Source organism: Anoplopoma fimbria, chromosome 1, assembly GCF_027596085.1.
Source record: "Anoplopoma fimbria isolate UVic2021 breed Golden Eagle Sablefish chromosome 1, Afim_UVic_2022, whole genome shotgun sequence".
NCBI lineage: Eukaryota > Metazoa > Chordata > Actinopteri > Perciformes > Anoplopomatidae > Anoplopoma > Anoplopoma fimbria.
Window position 1 is genome coordinate 27,314,614 of NC_072449.1, and position 16,811 is coordinate 27,331,424.

The 16,811-nt window shown below is 43.3% G+C and overlaps 1 protein-coding gene across 2 annotated transcripts; it reads right to left on the reverse strand.

Moving 5' to 3' along the window:
* Positions 1-468: 468 nt before the first annotated feature.
* Positions 469-14,677, reverse strand: bicra (BRD4 interacting chromatin remodeling complex associated protein). 2 transcript variants are annotated; one of them, XM_054601140.1, is made up of 14 exons: positions 14,646-14,677; positions 11,417-11,462; positions 11,261-11,306; positions 8,305-10,392; positions 7,918-8,106; positions 5,675-6,292; positions 5,000-5,186; positions 4,807-4,904; positions 4,531-4,665; positions 4,384-4,433; positions 4,142-4,290; positions 3,950-4,044; positions 3,748-3,850; positions 469-3,652 (listed from the first exon to the last, which is right to left on the reverse strand). In XM_054601140.1, the coding sequence occupies exons 2-14, from the start codon at positions 11,455-11,457 to the stop codon at positions 1,830-1,832; spliced, it is 5,622 nt and encodes a 1,873-aa protein (XP_054457115.1). In that variant the 5' UTR covers positions 11,458-11,462; positions 14,646-14,677; the 3' UTR covers positions 469-1,829. The 2 variants fall into 2 exon arrangements, with proteins under 2 accessions (XP_054457115.1, XP_054457106.1); XM_054601131.1 differs by having other exon boundaries at positions 3,748-3,853.
* Between the last annotated feature and the right edge of the window lie 2,134 nt (positions 14,678-16,811).

Sequence of the window (16,811 nt, forward strand, 5' to 3'; positions counted from 1 at the left end):
GTTTGTGCATAACTAATTTGGGTGGAGTCATCTTTTTTTCTTTTTTAAACATGACACAACATCAGCGTCCTCATGCATATTTTGAATGATAAACACATCCTCCTGCTGCACCCCTCCAACTGTAGCCTCAAACTCCTCCATGTTTTTCAATTGTTTGCTTTCTTTCCTACTTAACCTACTGTAAGACGTCACGCGTTTACAGATGTGACAGTTTTTCCCCTCATCGGTCAAACCTCTCTTGCTCCTCCCAAACTCTGTGAACCTTCCAGGCGATGAAACACACAAACCAGCTCTATTTTTCCACTTCTATACACCGCCTGCTGGCTGCCTGACATAAAAAAGAAAAAAAACACCCCACCACCACCATCACTCCGTATTCCTCAGTCATCATTAGTCATCCTAAAGAATGGAGCCTGAAGCTGGACAAATAACTTAAGGACCCTGCAATGTTTCATAAAAGAAGCAAGGTTTAATTTACAGTTTTACTAAATGTACATTTCTTTTTAAAAAGTGTCATTATACACAATAAATACAATACAAAATTAATCTGTAATACTATACTTCAAATTCTCTTACTGTCTTTTTGTACATTATTATTGTTCCTTTTTTTCCATTTCAATGCTTGTGCTGTTTGTGTTTGAATTGTCCACCAGGCTTAAAAAAAAAAGACACAAAAAACAGATGGGAGCCAGGGATACAGTAGCAGAAAGATGAAACAAACTGACTGAGAAGAACACAGAAACAGAAACAGTTAAAACAGGCCTGCCCCCTGCTGACTGAAACGCATAAAGTACTAACCTGACATAATAACAGGCAACAGGAGAGCAGAGGTGTGTGTGTGTGTGTGTGTGTGTGTGTGTGTGTGTGTGTGTGTGTGTGTGTGTGTGTGTGTGTGTGTGTGTGTGTGTGTGTGTGTGTGTGTGTGTGTGTGTGTGTGGAGGTGTGGTCTCAAAACAAAAACCTGGAAAATCATCTAGCATTTGAAGCAGAAAAGGTCACATTTCATTTACATCTTGACAGTACAGGACTACAGTACCCAAGAGAAGTCAAAAGGAAAACAACCTCACAAATTTTCAAAAATGATTTCCTCATCATGTCAACACTTTAAAATGCATGCGAAACAAAATGCAGACAAAAGGGAAGTTGAGGCGAATTGATTTTTTTTTCAAGCCAAAGAGTGGGCGGTGTAACGAGGGACATTTATTCTAGATAAAGAGGTGGTCCGTATTAATTTAGCATTAGCTGTTTGCATGGCAGCATTATGTTTGTGATAAGAGAATCAAATTTGATTTACAAGGAAAGACACTATATGTATATGAATCTGGCTGTATTGTCTCTCAGCTGTAGGAAGCCGGGTCAAAAAAGAAAAGGTTGTTGACAACTTAACCGTTTAAATGAGCTGCCTGATGCTCATTGAGACATTGCGTGTAAACCAGGAAAAAAACGAGACCACTGGAAAGGAATGTATGAATACCGAATGAGAAAAAGAAAAGATCAAAAGCAAAATAGGAAGAAAGAAATCCCTTGACAATTTCATCTTGTTACTTGAGCTTGGCTGAGGGAACACGTACAAAATGCCAGACATCTTAAAGTATGCAATTCACCAAGACAGTTTTAACTTTGACCATACTCTGACTTATTCCACCACAGATCAACCTCAAGCTGTAAATGACAAAGAAATGTCTGGACAATTCAAATGGACAAACAAAGCCAACACAGCTTGGCAGAGTAGTACAGTGATACTGTTTTCACAAAGCCCCCCCCTTCCCCCGCCTCCATATCTGTCTCGTGGTTCCCCCTTGTCAGTCTGGCCTGGGGCTGAGGGGCTGTTATCTGCTTTGGGTCTGGGGAACCAGGCTGCCATTGTGGCCACGGCCACCGACCTGAGGGTGCTGGGCCAAGGAGGAGGACGAGGAAGCAGAGGAGGAGGGTGGTACTGAGGGTCTGTGGGATGAGGCTGCCGAGCCCCCTGGGCGCTGGCTTTGGTGTTGGTGGGACCTGCTGTTGCCCCCTTTAATGTGGTGCCCGCGGGCAGAGGGCTCCTGCTGCAGGTTTAGGATGCTGTCGATGGCACACTGCAGGTGCTCGTTCAGAGAGTCATCAGGAGGGCTGCCGCTGGAAAAGCTGGCGTTATCCATGTCTGGAGAGTCCGACTTGCAGCGTTTGGCAGGAAGCAAAGAGTCTCGTGTGAAGGAGGACTCCGGAGAGGGAGGCCCAGGGGCATGCTGGTCCATTCTGAATGTCCCACCTGCCCTGTGTCTATTTTTCCCACTCGCCCTCTTGTATTTACTTACATCTGTCTCTGGGTCAGTGTGCTCCTCCCCTCTCTCCTTTGACCCTTCCCTGTCTAGGAGCTGTGGGAGATGATGGTGTTGTGCGGTTTTGATACCACGGTTAAACACCTCATCCATTTCATCCAGCCCCTGCATTGCACTCCCTAATCGGCCTGTTTCGTGGCTTGAATCAGCGTGAGTGTGTGATGCCTCTCTGCTTCTTTTCTCCACCTTCACACTGGCTATAACTGTCCGCTCTGAGGGGGGAGAGGGGGAGGCCTCGTGCCTGGGGGGTGACGGTGTGGGTCTGGGGTAGGACAAACATTCGTCTCCTCCCCCTGGGACACCCGGTCTCACCCGGGGACTTATGTTTTCCCGGTATGTTTTTCGAAGGGGTAGGCGACATGTCGTCTGTGAGGGAGTGGCAGTGGAGGCAGAATTGTGTTTGACCCGACCTACGTTGTCGTGGTCCAATGTCCCGTTCATTTGAGTGGAGGTGGAGGAGGAGGAAGAGGAGGAGGAGGTGGACAACGGCCACGTATGAGAGGAAGAGGTAGAGGAAGATGGGGCTGCATTGGGGGGGACATTACCTCTCAGTGGTGGGTTACACTGAGTGGTTGCTGTGGTGACCGGTGAGGCAGAAGAAGCAGTGCATATGGGGGACTGAGTTCTGATGACTGTAGAAGGAGGGGTTGACAAAGGTTGGGACTTTGGGTGTGGTACAGCAGCTTCGAACTGGGGCTGAGTCTGAGGCTTGGATATGGACTGGCTGCTCTGCTGAGGTTGTGGTGTGTGCACTGGGTCTAAGGCAGTGTTGTGGACCACCTTACTGAACCCCGTTTGATCCTGCTTGATCTTCAACTTCAAGCCAATTCTCCTGCGAGCCTCGTAGGTCTTCATAGGCGGTTTGCTGGTTCTTTGTGGGAGAGCATCGTCATCATCGGCTGCCGGAGAGTTGAAGGACGAAGAGGAGAAAGAGGATGATGATGCTGCTGCCGGAGCCCGACTGTAGGAGGAGCTCTGGCTGGTGGGTTCGGCCAGCCTGCTCGCTGCAGCTGGCGGACAGCTGCTGGACCAGGATACAGAGGCTCCGCCCCCACCCTGCTTTATTACTAGTTTGGTAGGGGGGAAAGGGTTGGTGGAAAGAGGTGCTGGAGCTGGGGCAGGAACTGGAGCAGGGGCAGGAACTGGAGATGGGGTGGGTGCAGGAGAAGGATTTGGAGCAATGTTTGGGAGAGGGGCTGGGGCAGGAGCTGCAGGGGGTGGAGCAGGGGCAGCAGCAGGTACACCTCCACTCACTGACGTGGCCTCAGCAGAAGAGGATTTCTGTTGGGATGAAACGACACTCTCCAACATGCGTGCGTTTGCCACAAACTCCTCTGTAATAAAAGAAACAGAAATATATCATTAGCATTCACCTTATTTAGATCAAGACAAACCACAAAACAAAGTAGGGCCACAAACAGTAGGGTACCTGGTCTCTCCTTGGCCAAAATCCTGTCCTGACTCAACGCAATCTTCTCCTCCTGAATGAACATCCGGTCGATCATCACCATCTCTGCCGAGGGGCCCAGTCTCTGCTCAGGTTTAAACACCGAAAAACATCGGTTCAATATCAATTCAGGAAAAAGAAGCGTAAGAAGGCACATGGTGAAAATGCTGGTTTATAAACTTACTTTTGACTCGGCAAAGAGCAGGTAGCGATACTTATCCAGCATGGCCTGGGTCCTTTTCAGCAGATGGCAGGAGACAGTTTCAAATTCATCATCCACTGTGTAGGAGAAAAAAAGATGACATGAAGATCGTGAAATTGGGAAAAGGGCACCAAACGGTACCTTGGCGGCATTAGTGGTTATGGAGTTAGTGACCTCTTTGATAGTCTTGAGTAGAGTTGGCAGTTCCCTGGTAGAGATGGTAAGGCAGCAGTCTGTGCAGTGTGTCCTCAACAGAGTGGAAAGGAGCACTGTAGTTTGGGTGAAGCACTGAACCCTGCTGTTTCCTCAGCTGTTCTAGCATCCTGCAGTGATGTGTGCGCATAAACAAATACTATTAACAAAAATGCTACTATGAGACAGTTGAAATGAGAGATTCAAATTAATTTGGCACATACCTGGCCTCTTTGCTGGGTTCTGCACTGAAAGGCATCTTCATTGTTGTTGTCTGTGATGTGAACAAACATTTAAAACATAAGTTACACCTTCAATCTTAAGAGGCAGTTTTTCAGGACATTCACTAGCATGCTGCGGCACTCTTTTACCTGAGTTTGTACTGGAACTGGGGGCTGTGGAGCAGGCATTTGATTAAGACTAGGTCCTAACACCTGTATCTGCATCCCACCTTTCCCCAGAGTAATCCCTCCCACTGAGCTGATCACCCCTGGCTTTGGCTGAACCTGTGGGGAAAATCCGAAGGAGGATTGGACAAAAAAAAATAAATACATGAAATAACACATTTTTGAAACAGTTAGCACACATCGCACAATGAGCACCTTGAATGTCCTAGAAAGGAACTGGCTTTGATTAGTGCATTGTACCTGTGCAGGCTGGGTAAGGCTGGCAGGAGTGACAGTCTGATTCATCATTGCTCCAGCTGGCCCTTGGGCTCCTGAGAATACCTGTAAGTCACTTGTTGCTAAAATAAGAGAAAACAAATCATTACAAAGGGGATTACTTTGAGGTGTGTTCAGGAGTGCCGTGTTGCATGGTTTGTGGCAAATTGTGTCTGACCTGTCGCAGGAGTTTTGACGAGCACCGGCGTCGGCTGCAGCACTGAGAGAAGCTGAGCAGGTGTACCAGTGTTGGCTGACGATGTAATCACCACTTTATCAACAGACCCGTCTTGCTGGGAGCTGAACTGACCGGTGGCTTGAGGCTGAGTAGACTGCTTGGCCTGCAGCACGATGTTCTGCTGAACCTGTAGCAGGTTTTTTTTACAAAAGATGTTCTAGATGAACAGGTTTGGTTTCCCAAAGCCTACTTGGACTATTGGTTTGTACAGGTGAGTTGGGAATGATGCATTTAAGTTATTCTTTCTACAAAAGTGTAAAGGAGCAACAAAGCATCCCAGGTATGCTTACCTACTGCAAGTGGTAACTTATGGGACGTTATTGCCCTCTTTTTAATATATTGAATTATATTGTCATTTGAATGGTTGCAAATATTGACTATCACACGTATGCTTTGCATGCATTACATTATTCAATAGTATGAGCTGTATCAGATAAAAAAAAACACTACACGGTTAAGGTTGTTCTGAATGCCGCAAACCAGACCATATTTTTACAGGGCACATTTAGTAAAGCAGGGTGAAAAAGTAGCGTGTGAAGAAAAATACACATTGCAAAACTACTAATTGCATGCGAATGCCATAACAACAAAGTTTGAGGTGAAGTGGGACCATACCTGGTGTAGCTTGTCCAGCAGCTGTTTCTGCTGAAGGGAGGGCTGGGTGATGGCTGACAGGGTCTGAATTTGTGCTCCTATTAATTGCAGGTGGTGCTGCTGCTCTGCTGTCAGGCCCAGGATGGGAACCTGGGTTTTAACTACAGCAGTGGCAGAAGTGCTGACAGGAGGAGCAGTAAACTGGTGCTGTGCAGGTGGTGTAGGAGGAGGCTTGGGTGACTGTGACATTGGAGGCATATCTTGTTGATAAGGGGCAGGCTGTGAGGCCGGTCGTGGCTGAGGCTGGAGCTGAACTTGAATGTGTGCCTGTGTCTGCAGCGGCTGGCCTTGGGGAGCCGGTTGGGGGGACTCGGCCATTTGGTTATGAACAATAAAGAGCTGAGGGTGAGCTGAGGGTGTGCATGAGCGGGAGGGAGTTAGAGACTGTGGCTGAGGCTGGGAGGGAGGACGCGACTGCTGTTGATGGTGTGGTGACTGGATCTGCTGGCTCAGAGTGAGAGGAGACTGGGAAGGCTGGGGGCTGACTGCCACTGGGGGCGCTGTGGCGTGAGTGGTCAATGCCGGTGAGGGGGACATGCCCTGGATCTTCAGGGACTGCTGATGTCCACCGGAGGGTACCTGAAGAAGTGGTATCACAAATTACTGATGTGCTTATTTGATCCAAGAACGCAAACAATATTTTAACAGAGGCACAAAATCACACACACTGATCGTTCTGCATGCAAACAGTATAGTAAATATGACTCTAGTTCGTGGTTCAAGATTTGAAACTAGAAATAGGGCTGGGCGATATGGCTAAATGAGAATCTTAATCATAATCTAAATATACATAAGGATATGCATGCAAATGTATGCATGATTATGAGTAAAATGTTGAATGCAACGGCAGCATTCAACGGTTGTGCATTGCATTAGACAAAACTCCTGACACATGGAAAACAGACACCACAATAAATTATTTTGTTGCGGTTTAATCCAAATTTGCTTGAAATGGTTAATTTGCACAACAGTAAAATGATTATGATGATCAATATTATCGCAATTCCACTGAAAATCAATATATATGGAAAATTTGGAATTATCGCCCAACCCCTCTACTAAATTACACAAATGTGGGTAAAACAACACAAAACAACACAAAAGCAAAGTGTTAGACTTTCAAATCTAGTAGTTGCTGAAGTAAAAGTAGTAGAAGCCAACTGTTTTCTAGCGTTTGAGGAGGATCACACGTAAAAAGGGAGCAATGGTCATTTGGCGAGCCAAAAAGAAAAACAGTTAACAGAAGCAATAAGTCAAAATCTGCGGGCCTGTGATGGAGAAGTAGACGGTGATCTGAAGACTTCAGGGACTGAGGTCAGGGGAGCATGACTTATCGTTTGGGGTCATTGCACTGGTCAGACTAGGGGTTACACTGGGTAGTGGCACTCTAAGCACATGACATGTCTAAACGATAAGGGCAGGGTTGACAGAGGTGTGGATTGATTGATCAGTCATTGGTCAGTAATGCAGCAGATGAAGGTGAGTTGATTTAATTCTGATTGAGCACAGTGTTAGTGAAGAGGTGACCAAGTTGCACTGGGCCCTTCTCACAGCAGGGTGAACACAGGTGTAATAAATACAATTAATTATGGGCCCATTGTATTTAGTGTTTCAGTCATTCCAGTGAGCCAGCATGCACAATACCAGGGCCCTGGCGGACCTAAATGAAACAGGGTCATAATTGACGTTATTAACTACACCTGTGTTTCCCCTGCAAATGACAAGTCAAAATGGCAGCTGTGAAGAGGGCCTCTTGGCACCTTGGTACCTCTTCTATAAAAAGCATGAGCATGGTTTTTGTATTCCGTTACCAAATCGGTGAGTAAAATGGATGAAAGACATACCAAATTAGTTTAACATTTCATAAATTAAGCAAAAAGAACTGGCACTTGATTGCCAGTCCTACATAGCGGTGCATACAGCTAAATATTGAAATGGCCCAATGGCTGACACACAATACATATGGACAACTGGAATGATCATGCCTTTACATATAACAAAGCAATGTTAGAAAAACACAGAGGCTGCAAGCGAGTAATTATTGAGCTTAGGAATTGCATAGCAACTGTGAGAGCCATGGAAGCAATGATTAACGCAGAAGAGAAGAACAGAGCAGTGACGGGGAAAGGTAAGATATACCCTAACACTGTGGCGGCAGCAGCAGCAACAAGTGGGTGGGGCTTGTCATAAAGGGGCATTTCTACCTGCTTTACCACAGCTGTCATGTGGGAGGGGCCAAGGGAAGGGCTGTGGCTCTGACCCACCCAAGAGTCAGTTAATTGGCTGTCATGGACAGCTGGGGCCGGAGCAGTGACGCTGTTGCTGCTGACGATAACAGACGCTGGTACGCCCACAGAGGGGGTTGACTCATTCTCTGATTGGTGGTGCTGCTCCTGATAGGAGTACATTTACCGTTTCAGGACGAGGGAGGGAAGGAAGAAGGGGATTGGAGGGAATGGGGAGTAAAATAGTACACCAAAGATGTCAGAGCAAGATAACACTCCGTGCATGTTATTATTATTTTTTTTTTAAGACAATGTTAACTGAACAGTATACAATAAAAGCAAACATGCAAAGAATGGAACACTGACCTGTTGCAAGAACATATGCAGAGACTCCTGGCTCAGGATCATACTGGAGCCCTGGTTGGTGAAAAGTAACCTCCCTGGACTGTGCTGAGCCTGATGGGGGACCAGCCCCACTGCTGTGACGGAGGAAGAGGTGGACACAGACATGGACGGAGAAGAAGAGGGTACTGTGGTAACAGTGGACACAGAGGAACCTGGTTGCATGGCGAGGATGGAGGCTTGCGGCGCATGCTGCTGAGTGGGATGAGCGGCCTGGTCTGTGGAGCTACCCAGCACAGTTACACACTCGCCAGGCTGGCCTTGAGCCATGGTTGCTGCTCCTGTGCTGCTGCTGCCGCTGCTGGGGACACCACCTAGCTGAGGTTGCAGGGCTGGCTGAAGGCTGACTGCAGGGCTCAGCCCCTCCACCTGACTAAGCATGGTCAGGGAGTTCTGGATCGGCATGCCCTGTATGACTGTCTGGGCATGGCCTGAGACAGTGTGGGTCTGGGTCTGGCTTTGACTCTGAGCCAATGTGACAGGCATCTGAAAGAGGGTGGGTGTGCCCATCTGGCCTGGTTGGAGCTGAATGGATCCAGATAGGATGTGGGCAGCCCCAGGGTGGCCCTGTGAAGTCAACACCTGACCCAAGTTGATGTTCTGATTTGCAGTTAAAATCTGGTTTGCGATGAGCTGTCCACCAGGTCCCTGACTAGTTATGATGTGCCCCCCAGGGTGCTGGGTCAGGATCTGCCCACCTGCTTGTAGGTGTGGCAGGAGAAACTGGTGATTCTGACCTTGCAGAACTGTCTGAGAGGGAATAACGATGCTGCCTTGTTGGTTTAACAAGTGTACACTGAGGGGCTTGCCAGATTGTTGTGTTGATTGTTGCTTGAACAGGGTTTGCTGAAACTGAGGGCCTTGTGTTGTGGCTTGAGTACTCAGGACAACGTTTGAGCCTGGCTTTCCTGTCAGGAAGGCTACATTCTGAGCAGCAGAAACTGGAATTTGCTGCAGCCCTAGAGCCTTGTGGGCATCGTTTTGCATGGGTTGGGGTGCTGGCTGTGGGTGCTGCTGCTGCTGTTTGAAGAGTTTAGGCTGGATGGCTCCCCCCTGAGGGGGTTTAGGCTGAATGGGTGTTGGTGTGCGCTGGATGATCACGTTCTGCATGATTTGGCCTTGAGTTTGCGCCTGGGGTCCAATTCCTGAACTTAGAGTGGTGCTGCCAAAGCCAAGAAGCCCAGCAGGAGCAGTCATTGTACCACCACTGCTGCTGTTTGTGCTGCTGACACAAACAGCCGGTCCATTTAAAGCTGGAGATCCCAAAGTGGCTTTGTTACCTTGGATCAGAAGTCCACCCCCTGAGCCTCCAAGCCCTGCCTGAGAACCAGCACCTGATACCTCTGGCCCAGACTGGTGCAGCTGGTAACCTCCCATGGCTTTAGCCAGGATTGGCTGCCCAGACTGATTAATAGTCATGACTGTAGGCTGACCCACAACCTGAATCTGTCCAATACCCAAATGTCCTGACTGACTTCCATTAGGAAGAGCTTGGAGACTTGAAATGGGTTGAAGCGTCACATTTCCCAGGCCCATAGGCTGCATAAACGGCTGCACACTTATGGCCTTGTTCATGACCTGGGGTTGGAGTTGAAGGCCCTGCTGAGCAAGCACTGACCCCAGCATGTCGGCTGTGGCATTGGGAGGAGTAGCTGTGGTGCTCGGGGCTGACCCAGGGAAAATTGCTGCTGCTCCCCCAACACCAACACCTATGCCTACACCAACAGCAGTGCCTCCAGCCCCAGGGAGGCTGGCATCAGGCAGTGTCTGTACCACCTGCGTAAGGCCTGCAATACCAAAGGAGCCCAGGTCCAGCTCAGCCTCTGCCTCCTGTAAGCTTTGCTCTGTGATGTTGGCTTCAGCCAAGCTCTGCTGCAGGATGTCACATGGCTCGTGATTTGTCCCAATCCCATTGCTCCCACCTTCACCACCCGGTGATCCTCCCAAGATGTCATCATCCTCCAGAAAGTCCAGGTCAACACTGACTCTGGGTAGGCCTGCCGGCTCATTGGCCGACAACTGCACTGCAGGCTGGACCTCTGGAACATGGCCCTTAAAGAAAGCAGGAAAAAGGTGAAACAAGGTGATGGATGTATTTGATGGCTCGATGTGATGGTGAGGAGTGCAACCCAGTTACCACAGTAATACAGACACGAAAACCCCACAAAAAAATGTGTTACATTGTAACAACCACAAAAACCTCTTGTAACATTGCGGCAAATCAAAGCGTTTAGAGTAGGTATGTTAGTGGAAAGGGAGGGTATTGGGAGATGCATGCTACATAGATGGATAGAAAACAGAAGGAAGAGGATTGGGGGATTTTACTCACCCCAGTGGTAGAGAAGAACGAGCTTGAGGGGTCACTCGAACCATCCAATAGGTCGTCAGTGTCCAACTACAGACACACCCACCAAGGATAGGACAGACAGAAACCAAAGGCACCCAAACCAGCAGGCAAAAGCCACCAGGACAGAGAAACATACAGACCATCAAACAGAGGAGGAGGACAAGGAAAGGACAGAAAAACAGTCCAGAGAACCCAGATTGTTTAGAACCAGCAAAAAGAAAAGCGACAGAGGGGCAAAATGATAGGAATAACACAGAGTTGGGAAGCGTTAGTATTAGCATTTTTCATTTTGTGAATTAGCCTAATAAAAAGGGAAGGCAGGCTGAAAGCATAAATAGTGCGATCAAAAAGAAAAGACAACCATTGAGCAGAGGGAGCCGTAAAAAAAGAACCAAGGAAGGTAGTGCGGGATGTGGGTTGCAGGGTGCATTAACGCGTATTCCGAAAGTGACTTAAGTACTAAAATTTTCACACCTAAGACTCCTCATCCCATTAATTACAAACCCATTTTCTGTAACTATAAATCTAGCCTAACATACGTGTCTTTGTTCACTTTTTTTCTCTCATACTCACATGGGTCTCAGATCCATGAAGAAAGTCATTAAGAGCTTCTGGGTCACTGCAGGAGAAAACAATGTGATTCCCAACAGTATAAGACAAGATGAAAGAAAAGACTGAACGTTTTGTTAAATATAAAACTGATCTTGCACCGTGTCAGCAGTGACTTACCAAATTACATCTAGAAGGCACCTGCCATCTTCATCATCCATGACAACTGTTAAAGATGAAAAGGTTTTAAGTCGATTGATTGGTTTCATTATCAATCAATAATCTTTTTTTTTTTCTTTTTTTTTTAAACACACAAAAATGACCCGTACACCAAATTAATAATATTTCCAACCATATGTTCAGTTACATTTCTATTATATTATTATCATAACTATCTAACTAACCTGTATTGTGTGTGCTATTCTAGCTCCATATATAGTGCTTATAGTGAAATATGAGTGCCGATTTATTGTGTTGACCTTCTTTAAATGCTCCTCTGCCTCAGTGTGAGAAGGAGCAATGTCATGTGTTTATATACTATCAATAACCATTTTAGAGTAATATGGTAAAATATAATTTATTGGATTCTTTCAGCAAAGTTCTGCAAAATATCATTATCACACATTTCTGTTGATGTGTTGATGCAGTACTACACATTGTACCAGAATTAGAACAAACAAACAACGTACCACCGAAGACAAAATTTTGTTATAAATAACTTTTAATTAAGCTTTCTAATTACTATTATAGTATAAGGTCGTATAAGGGTACATGGTTGGTTACCTGCAACATGAGTCCTTAAACCAGCTTCATCTTTTATTTTAAGGAAATAATTACTTTATTTACTCATCGTTCTTACAAAATCCACTATAGACTACTTGAATAATCTACATGTCTACCTTTCTGGCATTGTTAACATTTATTTTTTGAACCTTCTTGATTTTCTTTATCGTTTGTACTATAACTGCTGCGAAACAATCTTTATTTTTGTTATTAAAAGTCAATGCCAAGTGTGAATAGTATTTCTCACGAGGCCAGTTGAGTCACATTCAAATTACAAAAGTAATGACTCAAAACATAACATCAGTATTGCTGTCAGATATCTCTGCAGCTTGCAGTTGTCCATGTGAGAATAAAGCAAGAAACATCTACACAACAATAAATAATTTTGTTGGTTTAATTTTAACAGATAAGCCAATTGTTATCAGCTGCAACATGTCATGCTTTCATATATATATATATATATATATATATATATAAAACACAAACCTGTTATGAACTCAAGAGCTCAAGCAGCAGTAGTGTTTGCTTCACTCTGAGAAAAACAGCGGAGGGCAAAAGACAACAAACTGTTGTATAGTATGTGTATTTCTTGTAGGATCTTGTACTTTGGTCATAGGAATATTACTTAAATAAAAGTACTAATTCCACAACGAGAAATATTCAACTACAAGGAAAAGTCCTGCATTCAAAACATTACTTTGAGTGTGTAATAGTAAGGCTTTGTAAATATGTCAACAACTAGTAAATAGGCTCATTACTGTGCAATAATAGTTAAAATAGTTTTTTTCTGTCTGTAAATATTATATTTCAGTTATTGTGTTTTTCTACTGTTTTTATTGCTTATTTATAATATTTTTTTTAAATTTTTGTTATTAAAAGTCAATGCCAAGTGTGAATAGTATTTCTCAAAGGCCAGTTGACATTCAAATTACAAAAGTAATGACTCAAAACATAACATCAGTATTGCTGTCAGATATCTCTGCAGCTTGCAGTTGTCCATGTGAGAATAAAGCAAGAAACATCTACACAAAATAAAGATTTTTGTTGATTTAATTCTAACAGATAAGCCAATTGTTATCAGCTGCAACATGTCATGCTTTCATATATATATATATATATATATATATGAAAACACAAACCTGTTATGAACTCAAGAGCTCAAGCAGCAGTAGTGTTTGCTTCACTCTGAGAAAAACAGCGGAGGGCAAAAGACAACAAACTGTTGTATAGTATGTGTATTTCTTGTAGGATCTTGTACTTTGGTCATAGGAATATTACTTAAATAAAAGTACTAATTCCACAACGAGAAATATTCAACTACAAGGAAAAGTCCTGCATTCAAAACATTACTTTGAGTGTGTAATAGTAAGGCTTTGTAAATATGTCAACAACTAGTAAATAGGCTCATTACTGTGCAATAATAGTTAAAATAGTTTTTTTCTGTCTGTAAATATTATATTTCAGTTATTGTGTTTTTCTACTGTTTTTATTGCTTATTTATAATATTTTTTTTAATGTTTGTTATTAAAAGTGCTGTCAGATATCTCTGCAGCTTGCAGTTGTCCATGTGAGAATAAAGCAAGAAACATCTACACAACAATAAATAATTTTGTTGGTTTAATTTTAACAGATAAGCCAATTGTTATCAGCTGCAACATGTCATGCTTTCATATATATATATATATATATATATATGAAAACACAAACCTGTTTGAGCTCAAGCAGCAGCAGTGTTTGCTTCACTCTGAGGGCAAAAGACAACAAACTGAAAACGCGCGGTTTTCACACAACCTGTAAAGATTAAGAGTGCTGCTCTCTGAACCTACCACCAAGTCTCTACAACTCTACAACCAGTGAAACCAAAACAACAAGCCGACGAGATCTCCAAACACACACACACACACAGAGAGCCAACAACATGCCCAGTTGCCGCTCTAAAGAGGCAGCGTATCGTAGCCATTACTCTCTCTGACCAGCCAGTGCGCAGGATATGAATGGAGACTGCTAGCGGCTAGCTACATGCTAGCTGCTGTTTTCACACAGCTTTTGCATGCATATTTTGCATTTTCATTACATTACACAATATCCACCAGCAACACAAGCGACTTAACACTCTAATTCAACAAAACGTTGAATACCAAACCCCCGTTTTACGTGTATTTCCAGCATTTTCATGCATCTGGATTGAATTTCGTTAGCCTAGCTAGCTAGCATGCTAAGCTAGCTATCAACAAATATTCAGACGCACAGCTAGCTTGAGCCTTTGACATTCAAAACAAACCACCGACTGACACAATTATAACCCTCGCATCACACAGCAAACACCTGGATTCAGCCTCATCTTGACGGCTGTGTTTGCTCAGAAGTGGAGACGCAATTGCGCTGCTAGCTATCTATCTCTCCTTGCAAGAAAAATATGAGTAAATGTTGGGAATACTCTTGGATGAAGGGGGGTATGCTTGGGAATTCGGGGGAAAATGTCTATGTCTGCTCGGCCGTGCAGCAATGTGGCGTTTAGGTTGTGATAGCTGTGCGGGTTGAGGCTTCAATGCAGGAAGAGAATATTGCAGCTTTGTACCAGTTATTTGGATAAATAGAGAAATCTCTACATTTGTAACAAACTCACCCGAGACGATAGAGGTGCAGGCAACGCGGGGTCTCCAGGACAGCCTCGCACGGGCTGCTGTACAGGACCCAACTACAGGCAGGAAACAGGAGACCTCCGCTATGCCTGAGTGAAAAGCCTGCCTGTCCCAAGCTGAAGCTTTGCTCTGAGTTTTTCTTGTAGGATCTTGTGGTAATTGAATGTTACATAATAATATATAATATATTTATTGTCTGTGTAGCTGTATAGTATGTGTATTTATTGTCTGTGTAGTTGTATAGTATGTGTATTTATTGTCTGTGTAGTTGTATAGTATGTGTATTTATTGTCTGTGTAGTTGTATAGTATGTGTATTTATTGTCTGTGTAGTTGTATAGTATGTGTATTTATTGTCTGTGTAGTTGTATAGTATGTGTATTTATTGTCTGTGTAGTTGTATAGTATGTATAGTAGTTGTATAGTATGTGTATTTATTGTCTGTGTAGTTGTATAGTATGTGTATTTATTGTCTTGTATAGTGTGTGTTTATTGTCTGTGTAGTTGTATAGTATGTATATTGTCTGTGTAGTTGTATAGTATGTGTATTTATTGTCTGTGTCTGTGTAGTTGTATAGTATGTGTATTTATTGTCTGTGTAGTTGTATAGTATGTGTATTTATTGTCTGTGTAGTTGTATAGTATGTGTCTGTGTAGTTGTATAGTATATTTATTGTCTGTGTAGTTGTATAGTATGTGTATTTATTGTCTGTGTAGTTGTATAGTATGTGTATTTATTGTCTGTGTAGTTGTATAGTATGTGTATTTATTGTCTGTGTAGTTGTATAGTATGTGTATTTATTGTCTGTGTAGTTGTATAGTATGTGTATTTATTGTCTGTGTAGTTGTATAGTATGTGTATTTATTGTCTGTGTAGTTGTATAGTATGTGTATTTATTGTCTGTGTAGTTGTATAGTATGTGTATTTATTGTAGGATCTTGTACTTTGGTCATAGGAATATTACTTAAATAAAAGTACTAATTCCACAACGAGAAATATTCAACTACAAGGAAAAGTCCTGCATTCAAAACATTACTTTGAGTGTGTAATAGTAAGGCTTTGTAAATATGTCAACAACTAGTAAATAGGCTCATTACTGTGCAATAATAGTTAAAATAGTTTTTTTCTGTTTGTAAATATTATATTTCAGTTATTGTGTTTTTCTACTGTTTTTATTGCTTATTTATAATACTTGTTTTTTTATTTTTATTTTTAGCTTGTCTTTCTTTACTATGTCTCTTGTGTGCACTTTAACTCTATGCTGCTGTAAGCCTGCAAATTTCCCCGCTGCGGGACTAATAAAGGATTATCTTATCTTATCTTATCTTATTAAAATGTTGCCTGTCGGTGTTTTACTAAATGGATGTTTCTGGATTAATATTACTGATCCATTATTGTGTATTTTGCATTTAACTGCGGGTAGGATCTGATATTTAAAACAAAGTCCAATACATTTATGTCTGTGCAAGGTAATCACACAAGTGGATCTCATGTGGAAAACCTAATCAGCTATGTTAAAAACATTATGAATGCTTGGAAGGTTGGTGATCAATTAGGCCTTATTGGCTTCCCTAATTAACGGCAAAATAGAAACTTTTTTTATCAGAGAGGAATCATGCGCAATAAATACATTAAATAACTGCCCCATGAATGTAGAGATCGCATTAATTAAAGTTTCTGAGAAGCTATGGGGACAAACTTGCATGTATCGTCACTTTTGGAGACAAAAGGCTTGCACAGTCTTTGTTGAGACACTGTCCTATTAGTTTTGAACATTTGAAATCCTTTCCTCATAATGGCTGTAAAGCCAATGATTCTACTTATAATTGTCAAAAAAACAACCGACTGCATTTAGCCTGGCAGAGCTATAAGTGAAAACATCCTGATCCAAATCTTAAACTGGAATCTGGAATAACAGAGGCTGACCAGATAAATCAGTACAGCAAACTTTTTCAGACAGTTGGATTAAGATTAATTTATGCTTCTCCAAACTCATAGACCAAGAATTAAATATGGTGGCGATTCTGTCATATTGTGGTAATGCTTTGATGATCAGCATCCTGGAGAATCATATGTTTTTGCAAAGTCGCTTTTTCAGGCAGAAAGGGGCCTCTAAACCCTAAGGCAACTAAATCATCTGGGTAAAGGCT

What these genes read in the sequence shown, in the direction of transcription:
- bicra (XM_054601131.1), bottom strand. Translation starts at nt 11,457, where the DNA reads ATGGATGATGAAGATGGCAGGTGCCTTCTAGATGTAATTTG. An exon ending in TGCCTTCTAGATGTAATTTG is followed by an intron (nt 11,307 to 11,416) that starts GTAAGTCACTGC and finishes TTTCTCCTGCAG; the next exon opens with TGACCCAGAAGCTCTTAATG. An exon ending in CAGTTCCAGTACAAACTCAG is followed by an intron (nt 4,434 to 4,530) that starts GTAAAAGAGTGC and finishes TTCACATCACAG; the next exon opens with ACAACAACAATGAAGATGCC.